This window comes from Lycium barbarum, chromosome 12 (assembly GCF_019175385.1).
Source record: "Lycium barbarum isolate Lr01 chromosome 12, ASM1917538v2, whole genome shotgun sequence".
NCBI classification, from domain to species: Eukaryota; Viridiplantae; Streptophyta; class Magnoliopsida; order Solanales; family Solanaceae; genus Lycium; species Lycium barbarum.
In genome coordinates, this window is record NC_083348.1 from 82843165 (window position 1) to 82867348 (window position 24184).

General features: G+C 35.5%; 2 protein-coding genes and 1 non-coding gene across 5 annotated transcripts; all 3 read right to left on the reverse strand.

Annotated features, from left to right (window-relative positions):
- Positions 1 to 1460: 1460 nt before the first annotated feature.
- Positions 1461 to 3651, reverse strand: LOC132622698 (transcription factor TCP4-like). The gene has a single exon (XM_060337350.1). The coding sequence runs from the start codon at positions 3428 to 3430 to the stop codon at positions 2366 to 2368; it is 1065 nt and encodes a 354-aa protein (XP_060193333.1). The 5' UTR covers positions 3431 to 3651; the 3' UTR covers positions 1461 to 2365.
- Positions 3652 to 9173: 5522 nt separating this feature from the next.
- LOC132623197 (protein IQ-DOMAIN 9-like) lies at positions 9174 to 15249 on the reverse strand. Of its 3 annotated transcripts, XM_060337927.1 has the most exons (7): positions 14959 to 15247; positions 14739 to 14798; positions 13501 to 13593; positions 12933 to 13100; positions 11187 to 11414; positions 9913 to 10026; positions 9174 to 9827 (listed from the first exon to the last, which is right to left on the reverse strand). In XM_060337927.1, the coding sequence occupies exons 3-7, from the start codon at positions 13573 to 13575 to the stop codon at positions 9486 to 9488; spliced, it is 927 nt and encodes a 308-aa protein (XP_060193910.1). In that variant the 5' UTR covers positions 13576 to 13593; positions 14739 to 14798; positions 14959 to 15247; the 3' UTR covers positions 9174 to 9485. The 3 variants fall into 3 exon arrangements, with proteins under 3 accessions (XP_060193910.1, XP_060193908.1, XP_060193909.1); XM_060337925.1 differs by lacking the exon at positions 14739 to 14798 and having other exon boundaries at positions 14959 to 15249; XM_060337926.1 differs by lacking the exon at positions 14959 to 15247 and having other exon boundaries at positions 14739 to 14951.
- Positions 15250 to 22770: 7521 nt separating this feature from the next.
- On the reverse strand, positions 22771 to 22844 carry TRNAI-UAU (transfer RNA isoleucine (anticodon UAU)). Its single transcript has one exon. It is a non-coding gene; the product is annotated as a tRNA-Ile (tRNA).
- Between the last annotated feature and the right edge of the window lie 1340 nt (positions 22845 to 24184).

The following is a 24184-nucleotide window of genomic DNA, read 5'->3' on the forward strand; positions in this document are numbered from 1 at the left end:
GATCAACCTACAAAACACAACAAACCTAAAGTCAATAAATATGAAAAATTATAAACCAAAAGGGGAAGAAAGAAATACCACAAAACAACACTCTAAGCACTTTACTATTTCAATTTTCAGTAATTCAATTGGAAAAACCCTCAAAGAAAGATCAACAACATAACATATCCAACTACAATTAATGAAATAGGAAAAACACAGAGAAGAGTAGTAACAATCTATATCGTACTTTTAAGCATTTCTAGTTGGAAAAGGTCTGAGATACATATGTAAAACACAAAATTTACCTAAAATCAAGAAAATAAGACAGAAGAAAAGAAAGAGCTGACTAAGAAAGCTGGAATTTGGAAAATAACAGAAGATAGAAGGAAAGATGGGGTTATTCCATTAAAAGAAATACTAGTATTAGTGTTTACTCCATGTTGTAACTCTTCATTATCATTTATTACAATTCTTTATTTCCTGCATAAACTTTTCATTTCATAGGTAACGCTGCTCATGAAATGACTCTTCATTATTTTACTTTAATTTAATTACTACAAGTACTTATTGCCTCCACATGAGCTTTTAAATATAATTAATGAAAAGAATGATGGAAAAAATGTTTAAAAAGGAGAAAAAAGCTAAATAGGAATGGAGGTTATAGAGAAGTGTCTCATTATCTTGTCTATGCCTAGCTTCGTTAGGTAGTGGCAACAAAAATATCTTTGTTGTTATCATATTTTTGGTTCATCTTCCTAGATGATTCCAAGCTCTCAGAGACAAGCTCAATCTGAATTCTTCTAAATCATATTGAGTTTAAAGGTGGATGATAAGATATATTCAGTACGATTTCGTGAGATTATGTTTAGTTTGCATTATTGGGATTTTGGTTGTAAATATAACTAAGAATTAGCTTAATTGTGAACTTTTTTTTTTATTATTTCTTATTTTTGTTGTGTATAAATGTATACATTTACTCGCCTGTTTTTGTTACTGAATTGAGCATTATTCTTTAGTTTCTCTCGAGTCTTAATTCTCTAATAGTTACAATGAACATGGTTTTAAACCTTAATTCTCCATTTTTCTGTTTCAAGCGTGACATTGGCGTAAATGGGTTCAGTAATTGCACCTGTTTTTCCTCCTCTTTATAGTGGAATGTGGATCACTTTCCATTTCTCACGTGGCCTTTTATAGGTAAAGACCCACTTTGTGTGCAAAGCTGCTCACAACACACACACACACAAAAAACAAAAAAAAAAAAAAAAAAAAAAACAAAGAGAGAGAGAGAAAGAACAAAGAGCAGCAAAATTGGAACAACTGAATGTACTAACTAATGAGTAAAAGCTTTAGTTTTACTGCTACTACTTAAGAAGTAACAACTCCAGGTGAAATGGAATTGCATAAGAATTCATATGTATCTAAATGAGGCTGGCAGTTGGGACTTGAATAGTTGAATGCATGCAATGGTAAAACGCCATTGAAATTAATCAAGTAGGAGATGCCAGTGTGCTGCTTTTAAATTGAATGCTTTGCCAATACAACTGACAATTATCAGTGTTGCATTAACAAGCTAGGCTTTGTATGAATATGATGTACCAAAGTTACAATCACTACTGATAGAATGGTGATACCCATTCTTGTGTATACTAAATGAAAATGGCCAAATCTTGAAAATCCCAACTTACTTTTATCCCTTTTGATTTGATTGTTTGATAGCTACAAGAACAAATACAAGAAGACACCCTTTTCGCATCTTGGTCTTTCTTTCATTAAATCAAGGAATCTTCTTAATTTCTCTTACCTTAGGTGAAGTGGCGAAGCCAGAATTTTAAATAAGGGAGTTCAAAAATATAAAGAAGTAGACAAACGAAAAAGCCAAGAGGGTTCAACATCTACTATATATACATAAAAAATAATTTTCACCTTGTATATACAGTATAATTTTTTCACCGAAGAACCCCCTTGGGCCTTACTGGCCCTGCCCCTGCTTAGGTCTGTCTAAACTATTCATGATTTTAATCTATGTCTTGCCATTTTACTTTTTTCTCTTCTTCACTCGGCCCCCTGCAACTTGAGATTATGAATCTTTTGATGAGATGCTGATAATCCAATGTAGGCAAAATTACAAGCATAGTAAGAGTAATAATTTTACAGAAGGTGATATAATTTGCATAAACATCTCATACCAAAAATAATACTAAGAAATTCTGCATTACATCCAGTCAACAAAGTTTTCAGCTCCTGAAAAAAAAAAAGTCAAAGATTCTGAAAAGGAAATAGTAATAGAAAATAGTAAGACTATCTATATTCTGGTGAAGAAGTGCTAGTCTTAATAATGCATAAGAGCAGATGCATTGGGCCAGGAAGCAGAAAATAATGTACCCTACTCCTCTTCCCCTTGAATTCTTGGTGCACTTGAAATTACTCCTGACAAACCATCATTGGCAAATCCATAAGAAAGGGTCTGAAGTTGTGTGCTCAATGGATCACTTGTTAGAGGAAAAAAGCTGGACTGAAGGGGTTCCCTATGACAAAAGACTTGGTTTTGACTTAAAACTGATGGGAAATTATGGGCCTCTCCATATCCTGAATTTGAACTGGCAATATTCCCATTCACACTTCTTATAAATCTAGTCATTTCCAAGTTGGAATTTGAATTTAAAGGATTAATTGAAGTGGTCGTTAAGAAGCTGCCTTGATGATGATCACTAGAGGAAATGATTGTGTCATCTTGTAAAGACTGGAAATTGAGAAAATGGTCATGTGGGTAACTCTGCAACTCATTGAAAAATGGAATCTTGGCACCATCAGGTGATGAAAACAAGTTTACATTCTGAATTGGGATGTCATAATTCACCTCTGGAATTCCATATTCAGAACTGGAAAATCCACTGTTTTCTTGACTAAATCTTGGACTTTGTTCTTGATCAACTGAATACCGCATTTTAGCATTGAGTTCAGCACAATGGCAATTAGGAAACTCACCAAGAGCATCAATTGCAGCTTTAGCTTCTTTAATCAGCCAATCAATGGCCTTACTTGGACGGTCATAGCCAAGCCTATCTTGCACATCATAGAACTGAATTGCAGTGTTTGGTGAAAGCCTAACACGTCGGTCCTTCGGACCCTTTGCAGTTGAAACCTTGCTGTGCCTGTCTTTTCTTCCTACGGATCTAATAATTCGGCCTCCATGGAGTTCCATCACATCTGTTTTGGCTTTCTTTGGCATCATTCTTTTTGTTACTTTACTGAGTTCATCTTTGTGTGCAGTGAAATTAGTCCATTTTGCTGGTTTTTGGCAGAGTGGCTGTGGCGGCTGCTGTAAGTGCTGGTTTTGGTAATGACTTTGAAGGTTTTCAAGGCCATTTTCTTGAAGAACTTCATTTTCATCCTCCTCTTCTTCTGATGATCCATCTTCTTTATCTGATACTTGAAGCTGATGATTCATCGGAGGATCCAGATTCAAAGTGATCTATCTCCACCTTCGGACTTCTTTTAAAACTTTTTTCAGTGTTGGCACTTGGAAACTGCTTTAATAATAAATCCACTGTGACTTTGGGTGAGCCTTTAAAAGATTGGCTTTGCATAAGCTAATTGGAAGGCTGTAATAAGTAGTAAAAGATGAAAAGATGGATGTAAAGTATCATGGAAATTTGTGTGGGATCAGTTTGTATATTTTAAAGGTTAAAAGAATAAGGAGCAGTAAAACAATTGTAAATAATTGAGTCGCCTTTGATTAGGGGTGTACAAAGTAAATCGATAAATCGCACCAAACCGATAAATCGAGTTAAACCGAGAAAAAAACCCGACTAGTGGTTTGGTTTGACTTGGTTTGGTGTTGGAAAAAAAAAACGACCATAATTGGTTTGGTTTGGTTTTAGCTAAAAAAAAGTCAAACCGAACCAGACATTACATGTATTCAATTTTTAAAATATTTTATACATAAAAATATTTATTTGTAATGTAATTTATAAATATTTCTTAATTTTTTTCATAGTTTTTCATCTATTATCATATTATTCAAGCTTGAACTTAGGATTTTGAATGTGAATAAGTTTTATATCTTATGAATGTTAGTAACTCATATAAAGTCCAAACCAAAACCAACTCAACACTAATACTAACAAAAGAATTTCAATTTACCCATAGAAATGACAATAATGTTGGATATCTATTCTTTAGTTTTGCATAATTGATTTAGAGAGTGAAAATACAGAACTTAAGTTTTTTTTTTCTTGTCATGTAATTAATACTTATTAGCCGTACTTATTTTAGCATGACTTAGTATTTTTAGATTATGGTCATTTTCTTTATGGCTTATTAATTAGCAATATTTATTTTAACCGATTTTATTATCTTTTGTTGAATATTTTAATACAATGTCATCACTCTTCTCACATTTTGTGTTATTTTCTTTTGAAACACCTTAATTACATAGTTGTATCTTACTAGGACTAAAGAAATATTTGACGTAAAAGTTATATGTTTTGTATCAAGATTATTCCGAAAAAAAAACCCGAATAACCCGAGAAAACCCGAGGTTGAAAAACCCGAATTTTATTGGTTTGATTTGGTGTATATATTTAAAAACCCGACGCACTTGGTTTGATTTGGTGTTTCGAACCAACCCGGTCCATGTACACCCCTACCTTTGATAGTGACCGTTTTTACTTGACCTCCAAAGTAAAACTTTTCACCGCTAATCCAAATTAGTCGAAGTCCCAAACGGGTATCGGATAAGGGGTGGAAAACAAGAAAATTGTAAAAGAATGAGCAAAAGCAAGTACAAATATACAAGTATAGAAGAGCATAGGACTTTCAGGTGTGTATCCTAGTTTGCTTAAATATGTCCTTATCATATATACAGATAAAGCATACATAAAAACAAATATTGAGCATGTGAAAATGAAGAGACACCATTTTACACGTATGCATGTAGGCCCAAGAGGGACAAAGATAACGGTAGTATATTAGGTACATCCCTCACACAGAAACAGGAGATTAAAGATTAGTAAAAGAGTTTGGAATTGGGCACACCAATAAGTAATGTTTATCTTCTTGTTTGGGACCTTGGGTAATTCGTATCTTTGTAAATTTATGTTAGTAGTCAAAGCATTATAACAGAGGGTACATAATTTTCTAAGTGTAAACGAATTATAGTATAATGTGCATTGCATAAGGGAAGACTGGTTCTGAATAAGTTCTGAAGCCCAGTTGCATTACTTTTTGTATATAAGGTTACACTTTTTGGTAAAAACGTTCTCTATTGTCACCCTTCACCATTCACAAGATCCCCTTTTTATTTTTGTGCGAAATACCATCATTTTCGATATGATTACTGGTCTAACGTGCAAGTTCAACAGAGCTCACAACTTTCTTTTCATATCTTACTTGTGTATGTGAAACACAAGTATAAATAGATCAGAGTTAAGCATGCATGTATTACAAAAATCATACTCTTAAACTCAGAACTCACATTATCTAAATTTTGAATGTGACATTCTCTAATATCTTGAAGCTTTTTCTTTATGTTGGGATAAAAAGAATTGAAGGAATCCTTCTAAATCTTAGCATATCTCCTCTTATCACTTTAAAGTTAACCTTGAATCTCTTTCTGCGTTATCCAAATAATAAAACACAACTATACCTGTTCTTTAATTTCTTGTCTTCTGCCACCCCCAACCCTCTCACCACCTAAATCATTGATTGTCCAGTGTCCCAACAAGGAAAAGAGCCAACTCGTTTTACTCTTTGGGATTCAAATTTCACTTTTTATTACATCCATTGAGTGTTCACCATACAGCCCCTCAGTACAAATAGTTATTAGTACTATTGTGTTTCAGTTACTTTAACCTGCTCGCCAGAAACACTTGCCTGAAATCAATCACCAAAGATTAAAGCATCCCTTGTTTACAGTAGTAAATTCATGAGTAGGTTACTGAAAATGAAAGAGACCCTCTACGGCCACTTCATTTCTTGAAACTTTATGTGCAGTGACAAAGTCAGAAATTTTAACTAAGTACTAATACAAGAAAAAATGTCAGAGAATGTCACAGATAGGAATAAAACCTATACAATCTAAAGCAATTTTTGTGTGTCCATTACTGCTATACTTAAAAGTTTCTGCAAGAGGATTCAGCATCTTATGTAGGCAGATACATACTCCCTCTGTCCCAATTTAAATGTTTTACTTTCCTTTTTGGTCTTTCTCAAAATGGTCTCTTTCTATATTTAGAAAGTTAACAATTCAAACATCCTACATGACAAGTTTAAAATCACAAGATTCAAAGGTTATTTTAGTACATTGTATGCATCTTTAATTTAGAATCACAAGATTTAAAAGTCTCTTTTTATTTCTTAAATTTTGTATCCAATCAAACTAAGACACTTAAATTTGGACGGATGGAGTAATTTTTTTTTAATCTATATACACAATGTAATTTAAAAAAGAAGAAAAAAGAAGAAGAAGAAGAAATTCAATCCTGAACTTGCTTTCGTACCAGTAGCTTAGTTTATACACAAGCAGTATAGACCCATCAATTTTTCATGCGTTGTCGACCCACTTGGTTGAGAGGAGAGGGCCCTCCTGGGCTCAAGGAACAAGAACAATTGCATGCGTGCATGTGCATGGTGTTTTATAACCTACTATATGTCTGTATATCACGTGAATCCATTACTCCCTTTTCATGGTCTTTTATCATTCAGTACTCTAGCATGTGAATACCTCTTTTTTTTTTTTTTTTTTTTTTTTTTGGTTTTTCCCATTTTAAGTTGACACTTGGTAGGTATTTGACCATGCTATATGAAATCATGATTTCACATTTCAGACCGACTATGGTATAAATCGTTAGCCCGGTATGCTTTTTAAGGTTTTACAGCACTTCCAAACACTTGCACTAGTGGTTGGAAGTTTGGAGTTTGCCAATTGGCACAAAATTCCGACTTCATATATACATGATTTCAAATCCCAAAAAGGTTTGATTTGGGATTTCAAATCATGATTTCAAAAAATTTAGATGTAAAACTTGACCCATAAATTTATATTTTGTAAAAAATAGATCCATAAGTTGATAGATATATTTACTAATCATTTATGTCAAATATTAAAAGATCTGCAAGTTACTAGTATATTAAGATATTGTCCATACCATATGGGAGGATTATATTAAGGAATAGTTACACTACAACACATGTTCAATTTTTCTTTTTATTGAACTAAAGTTCGATCAATTGATGTTATATATTTTAGAAAGGTCTTCTAGTAGCGCATTAATTTTGTTATGAATTATGATTAGCTCATTTGGTAAGATTGTATAAGAATTGAGAAAGTTTTAATGGTTTTCACAACTTGTGGGTTTTTATGTCTATGAAAAAAAAATACAACTTAAAAAATTCAAATTGCATGTCCAAACAAAACTTCAACTTCAAATCATCATGATTTCAAATCGCTGATTTCATGTCATGATTTCAAATCATGTCCAAACGGCTCTTTAATCCCATAGTGTTGTATGTATAACGATAATCAATGTATTTTCGTAAAATACATTTTAAATTGACAGGGTACCACAAACCCCTTGATACGTAACTTGATATGATTATGTGTTCATTATATAAAAAAATATTTTTGAAAAAGGCCACCGCCTTCCCGGTGAGGGAAGAAATTTATTTGTAATATGTTTAAATTTAATTTCTTCCAATTATCACGGAGATGCTTGTATTGAGCCGGAGGTTTTGGACATTTCTCAAAATTTTCAGTAGGTATACTACAGTACTTACATTGATGTTCCATAAGAGCACAAAAAGAGTACTCATTTGGAGGTTTGCAATATCACTTGCAAACGTGAAAGAGAATACTAAAATATCGAGAAATGATTTTTGTTTTCTCATTTTGGTTGAAGGAAGTTATTAATAGCTAGGTGAACAAAGTAACTAATAAGTTGTAACGTCATATCTGAAAATATCCCTATGAGAAGAAAGAAGAAAAAATATCTAAATAATTAGTACGTACGAAGCCAAAGCGTAGCCTTTTAACATTCATTTAATCAGTAATCATCATATGGAAAATGATTCTCCAGATTAAAACTTCATGAATATGCTGATAAGTTAGTCACAAGTTATGCTTCTACAGATTTGGTTTTTCTAATCTAATCCATTATTCCAAAAACTTCCTTTGTTACGGCCAATAACTCTAGTCAACCTAAAAGCTGAAAAGGATATCAAAGAAAAGCTGTTACGTGTATTACTCCTATTCTTTTTAAACATTTACTTATCTTTTATCTACTTTTTCCACTGCACCACGTGATCACTATCATCTATATGGCTCAAAATGATAAGTAATAACTTATCTTAATATTTATATCGAATCAATAAATATGAGATATTTGCCTTTCATGTATTTATTTATACTTACACTTAACCTCGGTTATGAAAAAGAAAAGTATATATTCTTCACTTTAATTTTTAACAGTTAAAATTAAATTGTTTCATTCAGTGTAATAATCAGGTAAATATTTAAGTCAAACTATATTCATATAGTGGAAATAAGTTTTGGATTACGATATCTTTACTTGAATTAGAAATAGGATGAAACAGTGGAAATTTCCCAAACAGAGTCTCAAAAATCCATTCCTCATCATAGTAGTGTCATACAAAAATTGGCTTCTTGTCTTCTTTATTAGGGCAAGATTTTTGCTTTCTCAATAACTAGGTGGCTTACAAAAAGATAATAAAGAAAATAAAAGGAAACAAGGGAAATAATTCGTATATTTAAGTTGCTTCATTTTATCTTTTTAGGTATGCATTTTGTCGAAGTCACTAGATGACTTAGAGCCTGTTTGAGTGAGCTTAAAAAAAAACAACTTATAAGCTGTTTTCAACTTAAAAGTTGCTTTAGATAAGCTAAGCCAAACGGGCCAAATTATTTTTTAGGCTTATTTTAAGCACAAAATGACTTTAAACTGACCAGTCAAACACTCAAAAAAGCTTCAACAACTTATAAGCCAATCCAAACGGACTCTTAGGAATGGAGAAACATATAGCGTTGAAAGAATTCAAACTGCTACTACCGCAAATACGTAATTCTAGTAAAGCTGTTGACTTGCCATCTAAATGGCAGGGAAGAAAATCAATCTATACAATTAAAAATTGCACTCCGCAGTAAGGTTGAAAATTTATATTATGTACAACACATATTTTCTGGGCAAAGGAATTCATGCCAATTGATAAATAGACACAGGAACAGAACATTCTGGGCACTCAAAGCTATAACATAAAATGCTCTTGAATGAGATATGGCATCTAAACATATTTTAACCTATGAATAACTTAACATCTCATATAAACATATGGTAAGAGGAATTTGGAAAAATAAAGAAAATGATCAGACAAAGCACTCTACATACATCAACGCAGGCCCGGTGATTAAATTTACAAGTTTTTCTTTCACCCCCATCATCAGCAATACACAAAAACTGAAGTGTCTTGGCTTCAACGTCTTATACTTTTCAGTTAGCTTCTACTTCCACCTCTTGCTTTTCACTGCCAGCCTCCTTAACTTTGCTTCTCACTTTTTGTGCAGCTACTTCATTAGACTTTTTAGCTTTTACAGTCCCTTTCGCATTGGGAGAAATTAATTTAACAGAAACTGGTGTTTTCTTTGTCGGGCTAGTAGTACTTTTAGTGGTCTTGCTTGCTTTATCGTTGACTTTCTTTGGACTTGCGTGGACAGGAACTCGGCTTTCCCATGGTCGAGCAGCAACCCAGCGATCTGTCCAGCTCCAGCCCCAATTAGCTTTGCCCATTTCATTATTTCCAGATCCAAATACTGGGTTGGAATTGGCCCTCCACTGTGACATAATATTTCAGTAGGAATTCCTGTTCTGAAATCGCAGTACTGTAAACAAGCTGAAGATTGTCATCCATTTAATATACCTGATGAGAAAATGCATAGGCCATAGCTCGCTCTCGTTTCATAGCTGCTTCTTCTCTCTGGTGAATCCTTGCTACAATAACTTCCATTGTTTGGGGGCCACCACTCCATTCTATCTGTTTGAGAAAAACAATATAGCTCGGTAGGACACTAAATTGCACCATGGCCAAGACTAGGCAAACGACAAGTGGAAAACGATCAAAATATGGATTTCTACAAGTTTTTAGCTTGGCTTCTACTTTTTGCTTGAGATTAATGTCGAAAAAATTAGAATAGAAATTAGAGCATCATTCATAATCTTTGTCAAGTTACAACTATCAGCCATCCTGGAGGCTTGGAGCTACTAAAGGGCATTAAGAAATTTGTTATCACAACTTAAGAATAAGATGATCACTACTCTTTAATTGAGATCGTAGTTTGTCATATATGTTAGAAACTTCACTAGGTGCTAACCAAATCCAAAGGACAATGAGAAAATCCATAAATGTTTCAACTTTGTTTACTCTAGCACCTTTAGATCTCTGATAAACTAATTCAAATGATATAGAATTGTAATTGGGCCCCAGGCATCGGCTAAAGGATTTTCCATCTTGTCTTAAGTATTAGAGTGATTACAAAATTGTAAAGTACACCAAATGAGTACGACATTGAAAACATTTGCTTTTGTGTGTGTAAGAACTGCAGTATGTACATAGAACACAGCATGATTGAGAAGGCATCATAAGACATAGAAACTGTCATGAGCTCCCATGACGAGAATACAAAAAAGAAAAGGCATAAGATTATCAGAGTTTAGTACCGTGAATTATACTCATATATGAATGAAAATGCTGTAAACTGGAGCTTTCATTTCGACACAGTGAGTTTGGATATCTGACTTCTATTAACGGAATTCCACGCAGTCCTTCTACAACAACATACCCAGTGTAATCCCACAAGTGGGTCTGGGGAGGGTAGAGTGTACGCAGACCTTACCTCTACCTTGAGAGGTAGAGAGGCTGTTTCCGAAAGACCTGCGGCTCAAGAAAAAACATGACAAAAAGCAGTCCTCCTAATAGTAGAAGTTTATTTTTATTTATCTTGCCACCAAAGAATAATCTTCTCTAATAGATCATTTACATAGGGTTAACAGAAACGATAACAGTTGAAAGATCAAGGCAAGAAAATCTCTTGATAGCAGAAGGAGAAAGCAAATACTGATTTGAAGGCTTCAAAGACGGGGGAGAAAAACTAGTAGGATAAACAATTACCAGGCATAAAAACGTCACTAACTAACCTCTACATTTTGAAGCTTTGCCTCTAACTTCAATTGATTCTCCTGCTTCTTCTGCTTAAGATGCCCTTCCATTACCATATGGGCACGGCGAGCTCTAATCTCAGTTTGCATCGTGTTCCATGAACGGATATAGTTCAAAGCTGATGAAGCTTGTTTTTTCACTGAAGGACGTTGTGTCAGGGACTGTAACCTTGTATTTCCTTTCAGTCGACGTAAAGTTTTCCTAGCCTGCAAACGGAGAAAACTCTATTCAACCTAAAGAGAAGAGTTGAAGCACTTTTTTGGTTGGTTCAGACAAAAGTAAAACAATATTTAAACAACTGCCTTACCGTGATCGTCCAGGAGTTTTACGCATCACAGCAGTAAAATAGAGGTTTTCCCTGATTAATCAGAGTTGGTTTCTTTTGGTTACAAAGGTTTGAAAGATAATATTGGCTTGAGATGAGTTTAAATGGAGTAACACCCTCAATGAGGATTTACATAACCGACCCAACTAATTTGGGATTGAGGTGCAGTAATAGTTGTTGTTACAAAAGTTTGAAAGATACACTCCCACGCTTATTTGTTACTCCCTGGGCTCCACTTTGTTTGACACTATTTCCTTATTAGTTCATTCCGAAAAGATTGGCACAACAAATGTTATGGCATATTTAAGACCACAAGTTTTAAAAGTCTTCCTTCATCTATTAAACTTTGTGCCAAGTCAAACTAGGCCAAACAAAGTGAAACTGAGGGAGTGTAATTTATCAGCTAACTAAAGGGATCTTTGGTCCAAAAGTCCAACATCTAGCTGAGACACCGTGAAGGGCACAATTTTATAGCCCTTTATTTAGAGAAAAAAATACAGTACATATAGAGCAGTTCTTCACATAGCAATCCCAACCTAAGAGGTCTCTCACTGCATATTTTGAGGTTATAGAAACGCTCATCTGACATCGATGGTTCCCTTTGTGCTAAATAAATCAATAAGTGGCACGATATAGGATTTTTTTTAATTCAAGTAATATTATAGGATTTCACTAGATAACAGAGTGATCAAACAAGTGCAGTGGCATTACAGAAAAGATACCCAAACCATTATGCTGGAAAGGTACATCTCTTCTTTTTTTTTTTTTTTTGGAGACTGCAATCCCACTTTATAGCATGATACAAATGATTTGATGGGATATGTGTTACTTATCATCTTCTGTCACAACAATAACTCAATGATAGCTTTAGTCCATGCCATGAAATAAGATACCAGTAAATTTACCAGCATGTTCCAAAGTAAATTCATAATTTACTCAAAAAAATAGAATCTTTTCCATGATTCAATGTTGGAATAGCCGAGGGTCTACAGGAAACAGCTTCTCTACCCCACAAAGGTAGGGGTAAGGTCTGCATACCCCCCACCCTCCCCAGACCCCACTTGTGGGACGCACTGGGTATGCTGTTGTAGTGCCCCCACTCATCAAAGATGCAAAAGAAACCATAAAGATGAATTGTATGTGAGCATTGAACAATTGGGATCATGGGATGCTTCCTTAATTGGTTAGTGTCCTAAATCTGGAAGTGTATGTCTGACGATCAGGACAGTGGACAGAAAGGAAGGTTTATATCACTCTGTAACTGCAACATTGCGTCTCAAGTGAAGTTATCAGAAGAAAAAGTCACTGAAGAAATATTTAGTCTCAAGATGGATAATTAAAAAAGAGCATCTATATCTAATATCCGATTATAAATAATAATTAAATAGTATGTTTTTACCAGATAAGCACGGAATGCTGTCTGAATCTTAATAGCTGCTCTGTCCTCAATAGGCATTCCCAGTTCTCTCTGATTCTTGATCAAGTCACCATTGGTTATTTTAGAAGGCTCTTTCTGAAGGGGATCATCTCCTTTGCATCCATTAGACTTTTTGCTCGCTTTTGTTCCCTGTCTCAAAGTAAAAATATGAATCCAGTTGATCTTACACAGTACTGGTGACTCTAAATAAAGAATACAATTTTGTTTGAAGCACCATACAGACATCTTAATTTGTGGTCTTAAGAGCTAAGAGTAAAATTTTTGTCTGAAGCACCATACAGAAGTCCTTGATCCATTCAGCCCAAAACAAAGGTAAAAGGAAAAAGAGAGAAAAAGGAGAGAAAACAACAAAGTCTTGACGTCGGTAATCAGAGACAGCAGCCTGCTTTTTCTAAGTTCCTAAATACACTGTTAATCAAGCACCTTCCCTTTCTTGTCCACCATTACTATCAAATTATGTAATTCTATTAATGAGTATGGACATCTAAGGCAAGTTCATTAGCGAGAAGAGACAGCTATGAATGCTTACCTTTAATTTTTTCGATCTCCCATCCTTTGCTTTTCTCATACCGATTACATTCTTAAGCCAGTCTGCAGAACCCATTGGAGATGTTTTACTCAGCTGCAGATCATAACAAATGAAACATGAAATAGTATTAGTTTTGAAAATATCCAGATTGAGGGTTTATTATTTTACATAAGCCACGCTCTAATATTCTCTTTCATCAGAAGGTGAAATAGAAAGTAGATATTTCAAATGGTTGCATTATCCATGAAAATGTTCATTCAACTGATCAAATTGACAACAAGAAGCCCTTTTACCATACAAAAGCCTATGGACAACGCTAATCGTTGGAAAATTTGGATTCCCTAATAGATGATTTGACTTAATTTCGATCAGAAATAAAACATAATAGGTTCATATTGGATTTCTGTTTCCTTTAAAGGCTTGATGATAGTCTTTTAAATATATCTGAGTTACTTTAAAGTTTAAAGCAGCATCAAATTCTTAATCATTTGCCCGTGTAGACTTTGGTGTTTACTTCGCATTTCTCATTGGGGGTCTGCAGGGAGGTGAGAAATTATGGTTGACTACAACTCTAGAAGGAAAATGTGTGATCATTTCTTCCTAAAATTAGGCCAATATATTTGTGAATACATTACTTTAAATCTTTAGGTGAACTACAACTGTCTATTAAAGTACAAGTAGAATAACTAAATATAGATAGTCAGTAAATGAGAATGACAGAATGGTGTCGTGGGCCAAAAAAAAAAACTATTCCCATATGCTCACATACGCATTCAAATTAGTCATTCCATATAATCAATTATGAATGAAAAGCAACAGGAAGTCACAAAGAGAAGTTGCAACAATTCAAATACACATAGCTTATTACCTATTCATGACCTAGGAATATACCACTGATCTAAAAGCATCCATCTAGTTTATGGTAATGTACAAAAGCAAAGCTCAACAAATTACCAAAATCATTTTAATTTTGAATATGCACTCTCAATCTACAAGTCCATTCAATGCAAAAAATCATCTCCTAATTTGACTTCTACTACCAAATCCTGAAACCTTTAAACACATTTACTAACAGAAACAATATAAAGGGCCAATCTTTTGATGGTTTTTTTCCCATTAATAGAAAGATTCTAATTTCTCTCAGATATTTCAAGAAAATGAATAGCACCCACACACATAATTCCACCATAGACTAAGAAAAACAAATAAAAATGCAAACTTTATACAAGAAACCATACCAGAGAAAAACCCTTCACTTGGAGGTTTAGCTATAGCCCTTTCTAGCAAATGGGGTATTTCTAAAATGCAAAGAAAAAACAGAATAAAAAGAGGAAAAATCAAGTGCCAGAGTAGTGATGGCAGTGGAACAAAAAAAACAGGATGAGTAGAAGAGAAGAAATACTTGAGAAAGATGACATTAAAAGAATAAAAAAGAAAGAAAAAACAAAAGGTTGGTACTCTTTGATTGTTGGTTGTGTGGAATATGAATATTTGCAATGGCCCCATGACACAAAGTAGTTGAGCATGTTTCTCTAAAGAAGTTGAACCAAAAAGGAATCAGATGGATAATAATAAGAGCAAAAGTATTGATGTGTTAAAATTGGAGTAGAAAAATGGGTCTGTTTGTCCTCAATCAAAGGAGGGCTTAACAAATCCCAATCAAGATTTTATTGTTCTTTAGTCAATAAAATGATATTGTAGGGACACAGCACAACAACCAGTTAACCATGGCATTTTTGGGATTTGATTAGGATGGTCCTCAACTCCTCATCCTTAGCACTAAAATATAGGCAATGTATATGGCATAATTTATCTGGCCTTATTTAAAGAGAAAAATACTCCCAACTGTTTTTGTAGAACCATCTATAAAAAACAATGGAAAAATGTACTCGTATACATTTGCAAAAAAAATTAATAATAATAATAATAATAAACTAGAACCTTTTTCCTTATTATGCTTTTTTATATCTTTTGATATCTGTTTATGTTTTTCATCCGATATTCGGTATCTGCAGAGTCGAACCAATTTGAATTCATGTCGATAAGTCTAACGTTGGGTAAAGCTCTCTATACTAAAGGACCTGAAAACTCTAATTAAAGATGAAGAGATATTTACCCATCACAATCATGATTGGTTACGGGTTCACGTGAATCCAATAGTTTTTATCCAAACACTGCATATATATTAAAAAAATTCACTAAATATTTATAAACATTTTAATGTGAACCTAGTAAGCATTATAGTATTAACTTGATGTCGCTGCAGGAACACATATACTCTTCAATCCTGGTTCTTTTGCCATACAATAGTTCTTTTGTCGTTATAAACAACTCTTATTATGGCAATTGCTCGTTATTTTTAAAATTGTCTTTTTATAAGAAGTGTTTTTTTGAGCCAAATCTTAATTAACAAAAACACATAATTAACTTTTTTTCAAAAGATTTAGCTCAAACAACTAACTTTTTGTAAAAACTCAATAACTGAGTTTGCAAATTATCTTACAATTCAAATGCCACCTGCATTTAAAAAGAACCAAAAAGCTTAGGTTTGTTATAAACTGCTTGTACATATTGTCCGCTTTGGCGTACCTCACGGCTTTAAAACGCGTATACGAAGGAGGAGGGCCACCAGGCACCATAGCTCACTTGTATAAACTGTCCGCTTTGGGAACTTCAGGCCCCTCACGGTTTTTACAATGCGTCTACGAAGGAGGAGGGCCACCAGGCATTATAAACAGCTTGTAGAAACTGTCCGCTTTGGGAACTTCAGGCCCCTCACGGTTTTCACAACGCGTCTACAAGTAAAGGCTTCAGGCCCAGCTTATAAGCACGCACACAATCTCGTGTGCGAGCGATGTGGGAACTTCAAGTTCACAACACACCCCCTCATCGCGAGCATCGTGCTGATAACGTGTTATAAACAGCTTGTAGTTATTGTCCGCTTTGGCGCACCTCACGGCTTTAAAACGCGTCTATCAAGGGAAGGCGGGCCACCAGGCTTCCGACCAACTACTTGTAGACATTGTCCGCTTTGGAGACTTCAGGCTCCGCACGGTTTTCACAACGCGTCTACGAAGGAGGAGGGCCACCAGGCACCATAGCTCACTTGTAGAAACTGTCCGCTTTGGGAACTTCAGGCCCCTCACGGTTTTCACAACGCGTCTACAAGTAAAGGCTTCAGGCCCAGCTTATAAGCACGCACACAATCTCGTGTGCGAGCGATGTGGGAACTTCAAGTTCACAACACACCCCCTCATCGCGAGCATCGTGCTGATAACGTGTTATAAACAGCTTGTAGATTATGTTATAAAATGCTTGTACATATTGTCCGCTTTGGCGCACCTCACGGCTTTAAAACGCGTCTACGAAGGAGGAGGGCCACCAGGCACCATAGCTCACTTGTAGAAACTGTCCGCTTTGGGAACTTCAGGCCCCTCACGGTTTTCACAACGCGTATACAAGTAAAGGCTTCAGGCCCAGCTTATAAGCACACACACAATCTCGTGTGCGAGCGATGTGGGAACAACTTGTAGATATTGTCCGCTTTGGAGCCCCTCACGGATTTAAAACGCGTCTACAAGTAAAGGCTTCAGGCCCTGCTTATAAGCACGCACACAATCCCGTGTGCGAGCGATATGGGAACTTCAAGTTCACAACACACCCTCCCATCGCGAGCATCGTGTTGATAACGTGTTATAAACAGCTTGTAGATATTGTCCGCTTTGGCGCACCTCACGGCTTTAAAATGCGTCTATCAAGGGAAGGCGGGCCACCAGGCTTCCGGCCAACTACTTGTAGACATTGTCCGCTTTGGGAACTTCAGGCCCCTCACGGTTTTCACAACGCGTATACAAGTAAAGGCTTCAGGCCTAGCTTATAAGCACGCACACAATCTCGTGTGCGAGCGATGTGGGAACTTTAAGTTCACAACACACCCCCTCATCGCGAGCATCGTGCTGATAACGTGTTATAAACAACTTGTAGATATTGTCCGCTTTGGCGCACCTCACGGCTTTAAAACGCGTCTATCAAGGGAAGGCGGGCCACCAGGCTTCAGGCCAACTACTTGTAGACATTGTCCGCTTTGGAGACTTCAAGCTCCGCACACTTTTAATCGCGTCTTTCAAGGGAAGGCCCACCAGGCACCATAGCTCACTTGTAGAAACTGTCCGCTTTGGGAACTTCAGGCCCCTCACGGTTTTCAAAACGCGTCTACAAGTAAAGGCTTCAGGCCCTACTTATAAGCACGCACACAATCCCGTGTGCGAGCGATGTGGGAACTTCATGTTCACAACACACCCTCCCATCGCGAGCATCGTGCTGATAACGTGTTATAAACAGCTTGTAGATATTGTTCGCTTTGGAGCCCCTCACGGATTTAAAACGCGTCTACAAGTAAAGGCTTCAGGCCCTGCTTATAAGCACGCACACAATTCCGTGTGCGAGCGATGTGGGAACTTCAAGTTCACAACAAGGTTATTGTTTTTCTTGTTTGTCTACCCACTTTTTCATGGCACAATGATTGAGATTTGAGAATATCCAAAGAAATATTATGCCAACTTAAGAATTAAGAATCCTCTATTGAATCTGGTCTAGTGTGATCAACTAGTATTTTCTTATCCCTCCTTTACTACATTTTTTAAAGTGAAGATGGAAATTCTTTATTAAAGTAAAAAGGAAAAGGGCCAAATGTACCCTTGAACTATTGGAAAAGGGTCAAATATACCCTTGAACTATTGGAGCAGGATCAAATATACCCCTCGTTATATTTTGGGTCCAAATATACCCTTGCCGTTATACTATTGGTTCAAATATACCCCTCCTCCATTAAAGTTGTCCACCTTGGACATTCTATCCTACGTGGCAATGATATTGATGAGGTGGATGCCACAAGTCATTGTCACCTCATCACCCCTAACCCATGTTACTCCTCCCCTCTTCCACCACTAGAATTTCCATCCCTCCCACCACCGTTACCACCATTACCGTCATATTATCCTTCAATTGTATCTCTGATCCCAACAAGTTAAAGTGTCACGTATAATTCTGAACAAAAGTGAGTAATTTGTTTAGCTTTTCTTGTCTGTAGCACCTGTATAATGTGAAACTTTAGTTGAAGTAACCACACAAAATTTAGAACATACTGCTACCATTTTTTCACCAAGAAGGCGAGACGGAGAGCGAAGCACAACGTTAGAGTACTTGCCAAGAGATTTCAAGCCATCCTCAGAACCAGTATAATCACGAACAATATCAACCGCTAATTTTTTTCACCTAAAATAATTGTTGAAACTTACATATGCCAAAAACTCAATAAGACAGCCCAACTCAAAACAATTAGCGGTAATGCAAAAAAGGTTTACCAATTCCACCAGTTCAATTCCACAATTAATTGGTAATAGTGGCAATGGTGGTGGAGGGGTGTAAATTTTAGTGGTGGCAGAGGGGAGGAGTAAGAGCCTGTTTGGATGGGCTTATTTTAAACAGCTTATGAGTTGTTTGTAGCTTATAAGCTAAAAAAACAAAAAATTAGGGTAGCTCAACTTATTTTTTTTTGGCTTATAAGCTGCTTTAGATAAGTTAAGTCAAATGGGCCAATTATTTTTTTGAGCTTATTTTAAGCACAAAATGACTTTAAGCTGGCTAACCAAACACTCAAAAAAGCTGAAAACAGCTTATAAGCAACTTATAAGCCAATCTAAACGGGCTCTAAAATGAGTTAGGAGTGATGAGGTGGCAATGGCATGTGACATCCACCTCGTCACTATTATTGTCACGTAGGATAGAATGTCCAAGGTGGACAATTTTAACAGAGGAGGGATTTATTTAAACCAATAGTATAACGGTAAAGATATATTTGAACCAAAAATATAAAAAGGGATATATTTGCCCTTTTTCAATAGTACAGGGTATATTTGGCCCTCAAATACATAGGACAATATCTGTGGAAAACGCAGATGTGTGTTATGTTCCTTTGCATGTACTATGGTGGTCCCAATTTTCATTAAAGTGTATAACCTAATCCATAGCATGACCACAATCAATTAATCATCAACCAAGCACATTAGTTGCTGAATATTTTAAGGTGATCATTATGATTGAGTTTTGCAATAATGTAATTGTAAGGTACAAAAAGTTATAGAGGAAAAGGAAAATATTGGTGTTAGGTGCCCTAGGCCCTAATAGAAATCAGTATGTGGACCATTGCTTGCCTAGCTGAAACTGTAAGAAAGAAGAATTTTTTTGCGCGGATTGGCCTACATTTGGGCTAGTCATTAATTTTTTTTTTTTGCTTAAAAAGGTGACCGAAAATACCTCAAAATTTTAGATTCAAACTCTCGCTCAATTAAAAAAAAAATTAGCAAGACAAGGCTTTTGCAAAAGGTCTGTCTTATGCGGCAGACTTTGCCTTAAGACATAATTAAAAGTTTGTCTTATAAGCTAAAGTCTGTTGTCTCCGGCATAGGTTCTATGTAACTTCATGCCTTGCGAAATTATTATTATTTTTTACTCTGCTGGGTTTCAAACCCAGAACCTGGAGATATTTTCGGCCACCTTTTTAAGCGAATGACAAAAATTAAAGACCAGCGAATTGAGGGGCAAAAATTAAAGACCAATCCGTATGAAGGGCAATCATGCAAATTGCCCAGAAAGAAATAGTAGCAGTGTAAGGGGCCTAATACGTATTACCCTTTTGGTTGTGAGAATTTCACTTTTTTCCGAATTTTTTTTTCACTTTATTTGAAAAACATTGTTTGGCCATGAAAATTTCAAATACAACTTCAAGAATCCTGTTGCGATTTAGAGCAAAGGTTAAAAAAAATGGCGGGTCAGGTCTGGTTCGTTTAAAAAAATATCTCTGTGGCTTTAAAAAAAAAATAAGCCTACCCATTTTTTAAAACAAACCAGACCCGACCCACCAGAAAAAATTATCATGTGGCTTTAGAAATGTGAATTGACAACTGTTCTGTAGGCCTGAATGAAATTCAATTGAACTTTGTTCCATACTACATGATGAGAGCTTGGAGGTGTGATAGATGGAAGAAAGTCAAGGCACCAGGACTTGTAGATCAATTTGCATTTGATTTTCCTGATGTTAGCTTAGTTTTCTGAACTTTATTTTGCTTTTGTTTGCTTTATTTTCCTGCTCTCCTATTTTGGAGTAGCTCTTCTATACAGACTCCTTTTTATGTTTAATAAATTCCCATCACTATGATGATTATTTTTTTTAAAAAAGCCATGTGATATTTTTTTTAATTAAAAAATAAACTAAATGATTTTAAAAAAAAATTCATTAGCGAAAAGGGTATATTTGCACTATTTGTGTGAGGGCAGGGGTATATTTTCATCATTTTGTAATGGCAAGGGTGTATATATATACACTACTTTTTTAACTGGAGTATATCTACTCTAAATTGCAAAAATTGAGGGATATATTTGCACCTTTGCCCTTTCTAAAATATTATTGGGATAACTACGTGACATAACAAATATATAGTGGGTATTGACATTTAGTAGCTATAGTTTAACTTAATTACTTCTCGTAACAAACATTTGTGTATTAATGACATTTAGTAACTATATATATATACACACGCAAAATAGAATACCCATCACACTATTCACTTCCAACCCAACCATCCTATCTCTCTTCCCTCTCTTTTCCCTACTGCTCCACTGCCGGAGAAATGTCGTGCCTCTTCACCACGATCACTGTCTCTCTCTCTAACGTCTAGTTCGTCCTCCTCTCCATTTTTCTCCGGCAAGTGACGGCGGTGTTGTTGTTGGTGATGGCAGTGGTTTGGTGACAGATGTGGTGTGGTGTGGCGGTGTTGTTGGTGACCGGCGGCGTTGTCGCTGTTGGTGACAGGCGGTGCCTAGAAACTAGTCGAAATTTTCAGATCTGATCGGAATTTTTTAGATCTGAAGGTGATGGTGATGATGACGGAGAAAAGAAGTTGAAGGAGAAGAAGGTGTACATAGATCTGATCGGAAGTTCTTTTTTCAGATCTGTGTATACATACACTGTATACAATATTTTTTTGCATTTTTCGAAGAAATATTTTTGTATACAAATGAATAGAGTGAATTTACGCCTGTATACAAATGAATACAATCAATTTTATTTTTTATCTTCAATATTTGAGTTTATTCGTTATTTTTTTGGTGTACATATGTTGTATACAATGTTTTTCGCCTGTTTATGTTAATTTTTTTTAGTATATCTATGTTGTATACGCCTGTGTTTGTTGTATACATACCGAAAAATATGGTGTTTGTTAATTTTTTGGTGTATATATGTTTTTATGTATTCACTTTTTACTCGCTGTATTTATGAATACAGCAAGCCAAGTTATGAATACAGAGTGTCATTTTCATGAATACAGTGAAAAAACAGGAGTTTTTTTTTTTTTGTTGTATTCATGAATACAGCGAAAATAAAAAGCGAATACAGTGAAAAAAATGTATACAACCGTTTGGCAGCTGGGTACTTGCTACTAAATGTAAATATTGAAACATTTGCTATGTGGCTTGAGTTAAGCCCAGAACTTTGTCATTTATATAGTTTTCCCAATATTATTTGCAAAACCTTTAACCAAACACGGGCCATGAGCTATACAAAGATGGGCCTAAACCTAGACATCAAAGATGGGACCTACAAAATGTGAACAGAAAAGGATTTTTTTTTTTTGTTATATTCATGAATACAGCGAAAATAAAAAAACGAATACAGTGAAAAAAATGTATACAACCGTTTGGCAGCTGGGTACTTGCTACTAAATGTAAATATTGAAACATATGCTATGTGGCTTGAGTTAAGCCCAGAACTTTGTCATTTATATAGTTTTCCCAATATTATTTGCAAAACCTTTAACCAAACACGGGCCATAAGCTATGCAAAGATGGGCCTAAACCTAGACCTCAAAGATGGGACCTACAAAATGTGAACAGAAAAAAGAAAATGGTACAGCGAAAATAAAAAAACGAATACAGTGAAAAAAATGTATACAACCGTTTGGCAGCTGGGTACTTGCTACTAAATGTAAATATTGAAACATTTGCTATGTGGCTTGAGTTAAGCCCAGAACTTTGTCATTTATATAGCTTTCCCAATATTATTTGCAAAACCTTTAACCAAACACGGGCCATAAGCTATGCAAAGATGGGCCTAAACCTAGACCTCAAAGATGGGACCTACAAAATGTGAACAGAAAAAAGAAAATGGACCTCAAAGATGGGACCTACAAAATGTGAACAGAAAAAAGAAAATGGTCCCGGCGGGGCTCGAACCCGCGACCTTCGGCTCATAAGACCAACGCTCTAACCAACTGAGCTACGGGACCATGTTCCTTGTAGTAGACTTTTCTATTTACTACGTAAGCCGTTCTTGGGCGATTATGAAACCTCTGCTTGGGCAATATTGATTGTACTTTTGCTTAGTTTTTCACTTGTCATAGACTAATAGGTCACAATTATTATTAAAACCAAGCGGACAGATGGAACATATAGGCTATAATATAAGGAAAAGGGCCAAATATAACCCCGTACTATGAGAAAAAGTTTAAATATACCCCTCGTTATATTTTCGATCCAAATATACCCTTGCCGTTATACTATTGGTTTAAATATACCCCTGTACTATGAGAAAAGGTTCAAATATATCCTTCCTTAGTTAAGATTGTCCAAGGTGGACACCCAATCAGTTAAGATTGTCCAAAGTGGACATCCAATCCTACGTGTCACTGACATTTGATGAGGTGGATACCACGTGGTATGCCACCTTAGCGCTGCTAACTCATTTTAACCATCTCCCCTATTTCTTTCCCCTCCACCACTAAATTAACTATCGTCAATGCATTAAAACAGAACTTTTGTCCTTAATTTAATGGTGGAATTGGACAAGAAGGACAAATCTCTACACTTACATACACTGTAGATTCGGCCTTAATCAATTAAACAACCATCTTTCTAAAATTTCATGCTCTAGATTAGTTAGGTACTAAATTAATTTAACACTCTTTTGAAAAGCCACTTGGAGTACACATATGTGACTTTCAGATGTTACTTACCGGAGAAAATTTGGATCTTCTCAAAAAAAATCTTTTTTCTTGATTAATAATTGCTCTGTCAGTAGTTTCATTTTATGTGTCGAGTTCAGCTAAGCACTAACACTTAAAAGGTAAAGCCACAATTAATGGTGGTGGAGGGAAAAGAAATAGAGGAGATGGGTAAAATGAGTTAGCGGCGCTGAGGTGGCATGTCACGTGGCATCCACCTCATCAAATGTCAGTGCCATGTAGGATTGGATATGTCCACCTTGAACAATCTTAATGGAGGAAGGGTATATTTGAACCTTTTATCATAGTACAAGGGTATATTTGAATCAATAGTATAACGACAAGGGTATATTTGAACCGAAAGTATAACGAAGGGTATATTTAAACCTTTTCTCATAGGGTATATTTAGCCCTTTTCTGTAGAATATAAAGGCAAAAAGGATGATTAAGTTAACCAACAGAGCATTGTTATGTATCATAAATAAATCAGAAAGAAATATGAAGGCTTCTGGAATAATTACATCTAGCGTTTCTTGCTCTGTTAATGTGATGGTTGTTTTCGTAATCTCGTTGGTATTTGATTGGTGAAACTTAACATGTATCTCTTATTTGGCTACGGACGCGCA